The sequence below is a fragment of the Danio rerio genome, chromosome 2, assembly GCF_052040795.2.
Source record: "Danio rerio strain M-AB ecotype USA chromosome 2, GRCz13ab, whole genome shotgun sequence".
In the NCBI taxonomy this organism is placed as follows: domain Eukaryota; kingdom Metazoa; phylum Chordata; class Actinopteri; order Cypriniformes; family Danionidae; genus Danio; species Danio rerio.
In genome coordinates, this window is record NC_141022.1 from 27853043 (window position 1) to 27865916 (window position 12874).

The 12874-nt window shown below is 37.9% G+C and overlaps 1 protein-coding gene across 28 annotated transcripts in view; it reads left to right on the top strand.

Moving 5' to 3' along the window:
* The window catches only part of map4l (microtubule associated protein 4 like), a 74649-nt gene that overhangs the window by 13669 nt on the left and 48106 nt on the right, over nucleotides 1-12874 (top strand). For 13 of the 28 annotated variants that reach the window (XR_015478475.1, XR_015478477.1, XR_015478476.1 and 10 more), the window contains exons 3-5: nucleotides 7281-7388; nucleotides 7473-7547; nucleotides 7662-7856. Coding sequence is in view for 11 of the 28 variants with exons in the window: in XM_087240799.1 (XP_087096925.1) it covers nucleotides 7281-7388; nucleotides 7473-7547; nucleotides 7662-7856 (378 nt within the window). In the remaining 17 variants the exon portion in view is untranslated. Of the gene's footprint in view, nucleotides 1-7280; nucleotides 7389-7472; nucleotides 7548-7661; nucleotides 7857-10728; nucleotides 11800-12874 lie in introns of all 28 variants that reach the window. The other 15 variants (XR_015478461.1, XR_015478462.1, XR_015478466.1 and 12 more) reach the window with 2 other exon arrangements.

A 12874-nucleotide genomic window follows, 5' to 3' on the forward strand; every position in this document is an offset into this window, starting at 1 on the left:
AATCAATGTTAATATTTATGTTAATATTATACACTGGCCAGCATAAATACACCACACTTTGATGGTTCTTTAGTGAATGTGAGATAAAATTAATTATTTTGTAGCAGTTTAACAGTAGTTTACAAACAGTAGTTTGAAATTAGTTTTACAAAGCAGTTTTTAACAATTTATTAACATTTATTCATTAATATAAGACTGTGGTCTATTATTAGTATTTTCCAAATACCTATGGATATTGCAACATATAGTTCCTATAATTCTATCATTTTGCCCATAGTAATTGAGTAATGAAAAATCAGACATTATGACATCTCTAGTTTGACTGTTGCTTTTAGGAAATCCTTGCATGTAGGTAAATGTATTTATCTATTGCACACTGTAAGAGCATCTGCCCCCATACCTTTCTATTTGTGTTTATCCTACATTTGTCACACACAGGAGATGATGCAGAAATGTTGACCTTTACATTATGATATTGGGTTTGTGCTTGACAGAATGCTTAGACATCAATACAGCAGGATGCACTCTCAACAGGAGCAGCATGTATACAGTATGTGTGCACCGCATATGGATGCTGATTTCAGCAGATCCGCTCACAGCAGATGTGACAAACAATTTTAATAGCTGCAGTCCAGAGATCCATATAAGTGAGATTAAATTTCAACTTCCATTAAGAAAGAAAAATATCCATTTATTTCATGCTACTGCAAAGATTAGCACTCTGTAGCGTCTCACAGTTATACCATATACAGTATTGCAAGCTTGTGTTTCTAGTGTCTCATCAGATCTTTGTTGGACTTACTAGACCTGAAATTTCAGTGAGGAAAGCAAGTTGTCAGTACTCTAGTTACATAAGTAAGAAGTAGGCTAAGAATATATTTTTCCTGACATACTATTTTTTCCACTGAAATGGCCATGTGGTAAAATAAACCTGTTCATTGACAAAGTAATAAAGATTTACGGAAATGGAAAGTTGTCTGTTGACAAGCGCTTGGAGACTCATTTCCAAAGAACAAAGTACAAGTAAAGATGATTAATCAATAACTATGCTGGCTATTACAGGCTGTGCGGCTACTTGGAAAGATAATAAGATTACACTTGCAGTCCATTATCATGTATTTTCATTAATGTCTTTTTTAATATTATGAAACTGTCGTACATGAAGAAATAATTCGATTTTAGTCAATTTCTAGCGTTATTTACAAGACTCATGTCTTACTCATGTAAAATTCATCAGTTTGAAAAGAAGGTCATTTCAGAATAGAAGTCAAGGACATCTGTATTCTACTGTAGGAAATAAAGACTTCTTTTTATAGTTTTTAACTGTCATCAGGCAGCATCACATGAATTTTCAAATGTCAAGGATATAATAATCTACCCAAGTTACCATTCTTTTTAGTTATTTTTTATTTATTTTTTATTTATATTATGTTGTTTACAATAGAGTACGTTTTAGAGTTTTAAGAGTTCACGCTTAGATATGCTTGACGCTATTAGCAGGTTTGGCGTGCTGTTCTGGGAGAGAACCCTGAGCTGGGAGATAATTGAGCCCAGGGCTCCCCCCTGGTCAATAAGCATATAAGGGGGTCCGAGATCAGGTAGGTCTTAGTAAAGGGAGGAAAAGAAGGAGAAGTGGTGGAAGGGGGGATTCTTCCAAAATGAAGATAAGGTAGTAGGGCGAAATCAGTCTATTCATTGTAAGCTTGAATCAGTCTGATTGGATTATTGCTGACTACGGATGAGAGGCCAGCTGCAATCAGTCCTATCCCAGGTCCTTTCGAAATTAGTTCATAAAACTTCACTTAAATCTGAAGGAAAACTGATGTAGAAAGTGGTTCCAAACCTTTAATGAGCTTTTTTGTTGAACTCCAAAGAAGTTATTTTGATGGTAACATGATGCCCCTGACTTTCATATAGGAAAAAAGATTATGGATGTCATTGGTTACTGTTTTCTAAAATTCTTTATAATTTAGAGTAAGAGCTTGAATAGATAATATAGTATCATCAAAACAGCAACAAGAATCAGTCCAAGGCACTCGAATAAAGTGAAAAAATTTAAAAGCCTTTATTCACATGGCTTAATAGCTTCTCTGATTCTTGTTGCTGTTTTGATGAATCCCTTACCCAAAGAGCACCGACCATACATTTGAGCTTACCCCAGAGCGCTTTTTGTTGGTTTTTTCTGGAATATAGAATCATGCTTTAATAATGAAGTTAAAAAGTAATTTAAATTATGTTATTTAATTATAATGGTTTTGTTGATATTTTTATTGTGCAATACATGTGCATAATACTCCTCCCAAAACAAGCACTGTCCTCCTTTACTCACCACAATGTAATTACAAACCTGTAAGCCTTTCCTTCTTTTGTGATTTACATGCATTTGGGTCAGTCAAGGCTCATTACTTTTTACAGCTAATAATAATGTTTAAATCCATCGCTTTTGACTACTTGTGTTTGTATTTCATAAAGATCCTTCTCTTACTTTGTTCCACTCTGTCGCTGTTGTGGGAGCATGCCATGTAACGTGCTATTGCGTGAATGAATCTTAAAAGCAAGTGGAAAGCAAGCAAATAAAAAGGATGTGAAACTAAAAGTTCATTCAAAATCTGTGTATCTTGGCAGGGTGCGAATTTACATTGACAATCGGGGGGTCAAGTTAATACCAAAATAAAACCAAATTTTTATATTTAATTAATTTACGTCTAATTTATTAATCAATGTTTTTGTTATGTTTTTAGCGCTTTCAGGAATATTGAGTGGTTCTCAATGACATTTGGGACATTAAACCTATTAAGGAATGGCCATGAAAGACTGCATATATTTTTTATTTTACTATTTAACTTCCATGTGTAAGCAAGTGCATAATAAAATACAAAGTATGCATCTAGTTTTATGGACACCTACAGTACAAATTCCTATTTAACAAGAAACATGTTTTGTGAACGCTTACGATGTCTGTTGGTGCACTAGATTTGCCGTTTTTTGGCGCAAACAGGCATTCAAAATGGTTTGGACCATTACAGGGGTGGTCAAATGTATATTTAACTTATCTATTATTTTAATTATTAATGTTATTTAAGATACAGATCAGAGCAAACTGGGTGTCACGGCGCAGTGGGTAGCACAATTGCCTCACAGCAGGAAGGTTGCTGGTTTGAGTCCCGGCTAGGCCAGTTGGCATTTCTGTGTGGAGTTTGCATAATCTCCCAGTAAATCTTAACTATTAAAGGGTAGACCCCCATACATCTTGTGTAGACGTCCTTCAGGGCGGGATTAGGCTTTAATTAGAGGGGTCTGACCCCCTGTAATTTGCACCCTGGATATTGGTACAACACAGCAAAGTATGAACACCTTGTTTTTGATGCTCTTTCTCACTGCACATCCCATAATGATCATGTGTAAGTTCGCGGAGAACAGATGATGTAACTCGGCTTGCACTTTTGTCCATATGGAATCCAAATGTTTAAAATGTCTTGTTTTGTTGATAATTGATTAGTTTACCCTTTAGAATAAGGTTCCATTAGCTAATATTAGGGGATGAATTTACTAACATGAACAAGCAATGACATTTACAATACAATACATTTACAATATCTATTCATCGTTGTTACCATCATTTAATGAAAATAAAGTCATTTGTTGTTAGTTAATAGGTTTTTAAAGTCTGCAAATACAAAGAAGCAGTCATCTGAGAAGAACCTCAGACAAACACACACCACATTACTATGAGAAAATGGCTATTAGTGTTGCCAGATACACTTGAATGCTTGAACTGTCCAAAACCTCCCAAACGTAAAAAAAAAAGACACCTAAAAACTAAAAGCGAGTAGGTACACACACTTGGTTTCTGCTATCTTTAACATGAAATGCATGTTCAAAACATCCAAACTGATCCCAAACCCCTCCAAAGTCTTTTTTTACCAGCACAATTAAATTATAATTCAGTCAAAGACATGCAAATACAATTTTAAAGATGATTTATTTAATTAAAAATGTATTTGTTTGCATTTGCACATATTTGCACTATTTAAAGTTAACTTATATATATATCAGTTAAGCTGACTTTTTAAATTATAATGAGTTCAGCCAAGTAAAACTTTAATATATAAGTTATGTCAACGCATTCAATCCAGATAAGCTAACTTAACTCAAAATATTCAGTTGTCATAACTAATTGGCACAATCCTTATTTACAGTGTATTTACTCACATTGAATTAGATCCAAACCTTCATGAGGTACTTACTTCTGTTATACATTAAAGAAGATATTTTAAAGAAAGCTGAAAACCTGTAGCCCAAGTAGGAAAAACAAATACTTTCGAAGCCAATGGCTGTTTACAGCTTTCTTCAAAGTATCTACTTATAAAAGAAAGAAAAAAACAAACAGGTTTTGAACAAGTGAAAGGTAAATAAATGATGACATAATTTCCAGTTTTGGGTGAACTATCCTTGAAACTAATGTTAACAACTAGCGCAATTTTGGATGTTGATAATACTAAGTAAATGTTATAATAGATGCTGAAGAAGTATTGTTCATTTATATTTAATATTAGTAAATACATTCACCAACATTAACTAATTATAAAGTGTGACCATTCGTTTTAACAGTATTTTTGCAAAAGTATCTTATGTTGGATGCATTTTGACAAAACAAATAGGCAATATAATGGTAATGCTTCAGAATTGTGCTGTAACATTGTCATGCTGCTTTTGTATCCATATTGTGTGTTATAGAGATCTCTGGTTCTTTGTCTGGGCTGGTACTAACAGTACAGCACTGGTTTATGACGTTACGTAACTGATTCTGTGCTGAAAGGGATGTCTGCTGCTCCCCCCCTTTAACTGCAAAAATGAGGCTCTGTACCACAGCATGACTTGGCAGTCTATGCACCTCAAGTGCCTCATGTCTGAGACGAAGTGGCTATTTTTAGTTCCTCTTCCACATTTTGGGTGCTTTTAACTGTAGCTTGTTTTCAGGTTCATATGCTTTTCTTTGCAAGGCTGTTGCCCTGCTTGGATTTAGTTTAACTCGACATTAGCATTTTTAATATATGAACAGTTGAAAGGATGCTGCCTAAATCCTAAACGCACGGATCACCTTAAAGACTTATTGGGGTCGAGCCCTTTTTACCTTATCAACATGCAACAGAAAGGCCAGGTGGACAGAATCCCGTTGCATCCTTGCCAATATAGCAGACACAGCATGACTCACAGTGACATGGACACCGGTCCACAAAGAGGATAATTGCATGGTGCTGGTGCAGCCCAACCCTGTGGGAGCGCAATCATTAATCCAGGGCTGGTATCTGTGCTTATGCTGGTTCAGTGCTGGCTCCTCGTGTCAGTCAGTCTTGATGCTGACAGAGTGCTTTGCCTAGGGAACGTAGAGCAGCCTCAGCTGGTTGTGTAACTACGGTAAACAGGCCTGCAGTTCCAGTCTGTCCCATCATTTCAGCATCACTCATCCACATTTGCCCTTCTCATAACATCGACATATTAGAATGGATGGGGACAGGCTTATTTTCAGGGATGCCCCTCCCCAGTGCCTTTGACCGGGGACATATTTAAACTAAACACGCTATTGGATTTTGGCGAAAAGTTGTTGATGGAACTATTACTAATAGAAATTATTGGTGGTGGTGACTAATAATAATTATTATAATTTTTTTTACTCAAAAACAAAAACAAAACTAAAGAAGATTTCTTTGCTGCTTCTTCAGATGATCCAAGATATAGATGACCTTTTTTCAGTAAAACAATTAAGGTGATTTTAGCCCAAGCTATAACTATTAGTGATACATAAATGGATTCTTTTATATAACAAAACATACAGTACATAGGTCTAACAGTGGCTCCTGATTATGTCTTAAGAAGTGAAACAATCAGTTTTGCTGAACTGAACATTATTTACAACATTATTACCTTTGATCTGCAACATAGCAAATGGTCCCTTTTATGAACAATACAACACAAATGTCCTCCCTCTCCAATGAAAATAGAAATGAAGCTTTGGATTAAAGGTAACAATTATATAAATAAGGTTTAGTTTTAGTTTTTTTTTTGCACAGACTGACTATTTTTCATACGTGAAAAATGATCATTATGTGTAATGATTTTGTTTTGTTTGCATATGTTGGTTTTTTTCTTGCTCATAAAGATACATTTTATAAATCACCAAACTTCAGCTGTACTTTAAAAAAGTGATGTTTTGGATGACTTGTGGGTAAATAAATTTACAGCCAATGTTCATTTTTAGAAGAAACATACCACCATACTTTAAATCTATCACACATTTCCAATGTTTTTAGTAATGTTTTTACATACACTCACCGGCCACTTTATTAGGTACACCTGACCAACTGCTGGTAACGCAAATTTCTAAGATACCAATCACATGGCAGCAACTCAGTGCATTTAGGCATGTAGACATGGATAAGACGATCTGCTGCAGTTCAAACTGAGCAATGGAAGAAAGGTGATTTAATTGACTTTGAATGTGGCATGATTGTTGGTGCCGGATGGGCTGGTCTGAGTATTTCAGAAACTGCTGATCTACTGGGATTTTCACGCACAACCATCTCTAGGGTTTACAGAGAAAAAGGGGAAATATCAAGTGAGCAGCGGTTCTGTGGGCGCAAATGCCTTGTTGATGCCAGTGGTCTGGGGAGAATGGCCAGACTGGTTCAAACTGATAGAAAGGCAACAGCCTACTTGAGTATTGTTGCTGACCATGTTCATGACCATGGAAGTGGCTACTTCCAGCAGGATAATGCGCAGTGTCATAAAGTGCAAATCATCTCAGACTAGTTTCTTGACAATGAGTTCACTGTAGTCAAATAGCCTGCACAGTCACCAGATTTCAATCCAATAGAGCACCTTTGAGATGTGGTGGAACGGGAGATTCGAATCATCGATGTGCAGCCCACAATTCATCATGATGCTATCATGTCTATACTGTATGAACAGAAAATTATCTGAGGAATATTTCCAGTACCTTGTTGAATCTATTTAACAAAGGATTAAGGCAGTTCTGAAGGCAAAAGTGGGTCCAACCCGGTACTAGTAAGGGGTACCTAATATTGTGGCCAGTGAGTGTAAATTGTAATAGTTTTACATGAATTTTATTATTTATTATATTGATTGGATGGAGATCTAGATGTTTGTAAAGCTTGCAGCATTTTCCACCCTTATCCCTTGTTCTTTATTTCTAAGGTCTGATATAGATTTATGTCGTTACACACACAAATAATCAGTATGTGTATTTTCTCTGTTCTCAGGGTCTGGGTTCATGTCTGCAAGCCCTGGAGGTCTACGTCATGACCCTCAGGGCGAGATTCGTCCTAGCCCGCCTGGGCAGTACGTCTATAAGAATGACTTTCAGTCAGGTGGGATCATTGCATATTAACTGAAACATTCCATCAATCATCCATTCATATTCCTGACATTACTCTACTTTTCTTTATTTTCAGGCCCAGCTTCAATGATTGGAATGCCAGTCCAATTGGGAAATCAGCAGAAGGATAACAGCATGGACTCTTTTCTGGGTAACCGCTGCTATGAGATTATTGACTTCAGATCATGGGCGGGTTCGAATCAGTTCACTTCCTCGGGCTTCGTAAAGTTTTAATGCAGTATCGCTCTGCTGCTCTTTCCTTCAGGGTTCTCTCAGCCTGGAATGAACATTGGTATGAATATGAATGTGGGCATGGCCCCTTTCCAGAGTTCCAAACCCCCCAGCATGGGTGAACCTCAGAAGACCTCACCCTTGTTTGCCAATGAACCACTCAAACCATCGCAGATAACCGCTAATCCGAGTGAAACGAGTCCTCGTATCAGCCAGGAAAACTCTGCAGGTAAAGTCTATCACCACTTAAGGCATCTCACTGCAGTCTAGAAAAGGTAAGACAGACTTTAAACACACATTAAGATGCTGATTGTTTATTATACCATAGAACGTCTATCATGTCATTCCACTCTGTCTGGTCAGGGCATGGATGCCTCATCAATAGTTTTTCATAACATAATTGCTTTACATCTATCACGGTCTTCAAGTTACCTCAGATGAGAAGATACCAACTGTGGTATTAAACGTCATGTGATGCTTAACATAAACCTGGAAAAAAGCATTTGTTATTTTTAAGCAATAAGTCATCATACGCAGTTGTTCGTTTTAACATGTTAGACTGGCCAAGTTAATCTTCAAGTGTGCATTAAGGCATTTTAAACATTTATCTTAAGGCTTCTTTATGAGCATGATGGCCAAGAAAATGAAAAAGAAATGTGTCTTCTGGCCGAGAGCCAGTTTAGAAAGGCATTTCACATTTTAGATCTCATATCTGAAATATAAATGTTGCTTCTACTGGCTCTTCGTCCAAGTGACTGGTTATAACCATTTGATCAATGAAGAACTGAATAAGTAGGAACAGAAAAAATGTACCTTGTTTGGGTCTAGAAATGAATTTACTTAACATTGCCATGACAGCCCAAATATACTTAGCAGTACTTTTTGTTTTTCCTTAAATGTGATATATTTTGATGCTGTCAACCATCTTGTGCTCAGTGTCTGTCTTGTTGTTGATTGTGGATCATTTCAGTGACATTTACTGTATTTGTCCTCAGTGCTGAGATTTGTACCGGTATTCCATGTCATGTGACTCTTCTTTGTTGCTTTTCTTTTGAGTCAGTCTCTCTGTGACTTGCCTCTGTTGTTATCCCTGCCTGTTATTTCTCCATGAGTTCATTTGCCCATTTGCACTTTAACTTGATGTGCTCTCAAGTGAGCACATCATAGTCTCAGCACATTCTCTCTCAGCCACTGTTGAACCTATTACACACATTTAACTGCTTTGTTCAGCAAGTTTAAATATTACACCCCCATATTGTTATCTTACAATAAGTACATTTTTAGGGAACAAGTGGGATATGGCTATATCAAGATGTAACATACAGATATATGAGACTTTAGCCATTTTTGGAAAATTCACCAATGGGTAATTTCCACTGGGTTTTCTTTAATCTACTACTTAAAATCAACATAGGCTCATTCTGAAATCATAGCCCTATATACATTTCTTGAGGTCATGAATTATGTAGCCAGAGGTATGTATGGTTGCATTAAATGTTTTAAAATGTACGCTATAGGGCGGTAAAACGCCGTTCGTTTTCGCGCTTACCAGCTGACTGCATACCTTTCCGGCTGTTACCTGTTTGTCCAGTTAGCTCACCATGTACGTCGGCGGACTTGAGATGCCGAGAGATGACCAAGACAACAAGATTCAAGTCTGGTTAGGAAGGTTCCAGAAAGTGGGTAAGACAGAAGCCAAAAAATAAAATAAACAAGTAAATAACAGAGTGAAAAAGTGGTAAAACGTGGTAAAAATCAAACAAGGGTTTTTCTTTTTTGTGTTGCTTTTTAAATTTGTCGGTTGGGTTTAGGGTAGAGGGTGGGCAGGTCAATATGTGTTTTTATAAAATACTTTTGGTTGGGTTTACGGAAGGGGGAGGGTGGGTCAATTGATCCATCAGGCAGTCAGTCATTCAGTCAGTTAAACAGTTAGTCGACAGCGACCTCTGGTGGATTTACGAGAGAACAGCAGGCACGAATGGCACTCGCGAGAGAAATTTGAGATCTAAAAAAAAGCCTACACAGCAATCTCAGGTGGATTTGTGAAAACAAAAACTGCAAATAAAAAAAAAACGTAGCTCCTGGTACGTATTTGATAGTCTCCAGAAATGTATACAGCGGTATGTTTTCAGAATGAGCCTGCGGGTTGCTTAAAATACAAGCAATCATACCTCAAACCTAAATTTTAAAGCAAGGTTATAAATCTTAAACTGATAATAATTTGTCAAGCATATGTAAGCATGTTTGTTGTCATTGTAACTTTTACTAGCATCGAGCAAGAGCTCTACAGAGTGCAAGTGCTCAGGAGGTCATAAGCCCTTGCAAACTTTACAGTTTGACTGATGATCATACAGAAGCCATGGTTCTTCACAAGTTTCTACAACCTGGCAAGTTATGATGAAAATCACATCATTTGTTTTTGCAATTTTTTGTATTTTAAAAATAAAAGCAGACGAGGACTGGAAATGTTTCCTAATTCAAAGAATGTTGCCATAATTCTCTAAATACAAGTGCAGGGGTAGGCAAGTGCTGTCCTGTAGATCCACAGTCTTGCAGAGTTAAAGTACAAACATAATCAAACAAACCTGGAAAAGCTAATAAAGGTCCCAGGCTTACTAGAACGTTATAGGCGAGTTCGTTTGTAAGTCAAAATCACAACTCTGAAGGACTGTGACTCTTCAGGTCCAAGATTTCTCACCCTAACACTTCATGTTTCACATGATAATCAGCAGTTTCTATATGAAGAGGAGCATGATATTCAGCTCAAGAACAAAATATCAAGGTCTCCTCAAGTAAATGTTATAATGTAAATATCCTACTGGAAACTTCCAAAGGGAACCCATGTCTAATTCAAAATCTCTTCTAAGTTTAGGACTATACTCTCAATGACTGTATTCATTGTGAATTTTGTCTGATTTCATATCATCTCCTGGTGTAATGCATCATATGTGTGATGCAAGTGATCAGTGATTGATAAGTAGTTGATTTAATGTGCTTTTGGACGCTTATTAGTTGTAATGAGTTTAAGATAGACAAGCTTTTTTTGTCCAATGATTTGTATGGTAGTCAGTGACACTTCCTCTTCCTCTCTGTACACAAAGAAGTTTGGGGAAGCCCTTGGAGAGGTGAGGAAATGCTCTCTACGGAGCAGTCCCATGCATCCAGAAAGGCAGAACAGAGTCACACTGATGCCTTGGGCTCCCAGAGTCAAGATGCAGCATCCGGAGAGGAGAAATCCATTGAGGAAGAAAGCGGGAAGCAGCAGAAACGAAAAAAGAAGAAACGCAAGAACAGGGAAGAAATGTATGATCTTCTAGACAGTCTTGGTTCCCCTGACTCTGAAGAGACTCCTTCGGAAAGCTCAAACCATGGCTGCCCCTCTCCTCCCTGTAAAGATGAGGAGATTTGGGAAAGTGAGTTCCTAGAGAGAGGGGGAGGACGCATCAAGGCCAAGAAGAGTAAGAGCAGGAAGAAGCTTCCAGAGGAGTGGAGTGCTCCTCCAACTGTAATGGGCATGGACTTTAGTGACCCTAATTTGGCTGTGTCAAAGCCCCAATCCAGTGCTAGCATAGATCAGGAAAGTGCACCACCCTCACTCACACCTGACCCTCTGCACCTCACGAACACCCAAGCGTGTAGACCCCAACCAACCGGGCAGGCAAACAACTCCCCGTTTTACCTTGACTCTACTCCGAATCCTATAGATGATTCATCTCTCAAGATTAACAAGGCTATGTTGGATAAAGATAATTCACCTAAAGATGATATGAGTAAGCCTAACCTAGGGTTGCCTGGTATTCACCCTTCTGATCAGTTACCGTTAAACTCTGCTTACCTATCTGATCCCAACCAGAAGTCAACCCTCAGTCCAACTCAGTCCGTAATGTTCCTTGACTCTGTGCTCCAGGCTCAAACCCCAGATGCAAGCCCCCCATCCCAGAGTACCCCTGTGAAAACCCCCATCCCTCACCCCACTTACCCACCGACCACTTCTAGTCTGACCCCCAGCCCACTGTCCATTGGCACAGATGTCCCTGCCCCTCAGAGTGCACCAGCTTTTAGTCACTCTTCCCCCAGCACTGCAGCAAGCTTAAACCCTGAGGCCACCCCCTTCGTCCCATCACACACAGAGAAGCAGGAGTCTCCGCTGGCACAGCCCCCCCTACTGGAAGGTTGGTGAAAATGAAGACTATATGGAGATCATTTACATAATGCATGGCTCGATGAAGTGGGCCCTCCTCTGCTTAGCTATCTCTGTAGCAGAAAATACTATAGCGAGATACTAAGTACTCCATGTTTTTCTTTCTTTCTTTCTTTCTTTCTTTCTTTCTTTCTTTCTTTCTTTGTGTCAGTCCTCTCTAGCTTGGACTTTTGCTGCATGTAATTCATTCTTATAATAAAGATGTTTAACATTTCAATGCAGTCATAACACACTGATCGCTGTGCATCGCAACCAGCAATCGACTAACTGTAAATTTTTTGTTTACCATCCCTTGGATTTCAGTACAATTTCTCTTGATCACAGCATCCCTAAAAAATGCACATGTCTTGTAGGTGTGTGTCAACTAGCCAACTGTCTTTGTGGATTTTTACATTTGCTAATCATTCTGTGGGTGAACAGCTTTCTGTATGTCACTCCTTGCCATCTTATGCTCTATGACTGTTCTGCTTTAGTCTGTCTTGTTCAACACTGTCAATCTAATGTTTATGAGATTAGAAGGTCTGTCTGCCAATTCACCTGCTACACATAGACTTTGAAACTGTTAACTTTACATTTAGCTCTAATACCGATGAACTTTCATTTTTTTAGCAGAAAACCAAAGTTGAAAGTATGTGTTAATGGTTTCCATTTTTGTCTTCTTTTTATTTTCATGTTCATCACTATGTTCATCACTGAATAACACTGGGCATCATCCAGGTAAGAACATTTTTATTGTTTTCGTACAGCCCTATCTGTTTAATGTATTTTATGAACTTTATAATTTGAAGTGTTAGAGTAGATAAATATGAAAAAGCAGGGATGGTCAATATGCAACATAGGCTCTTTCTGAAAATGTAGCGCTATATACATTCTAAAGATCACAAATTATGTATCCAGAGGTATGTATGGCTACATCTCATCTTTTAGATGGGGTGGTATGATGCAGTTACCGGCTGACCGCACCTCCGTATAGATGGCTTTCCTGCTGTTAAAAGTTTGTTCAGTTAGCTTGCCATGTATGTCGGCAGACTTAAAACGCCAAGAGG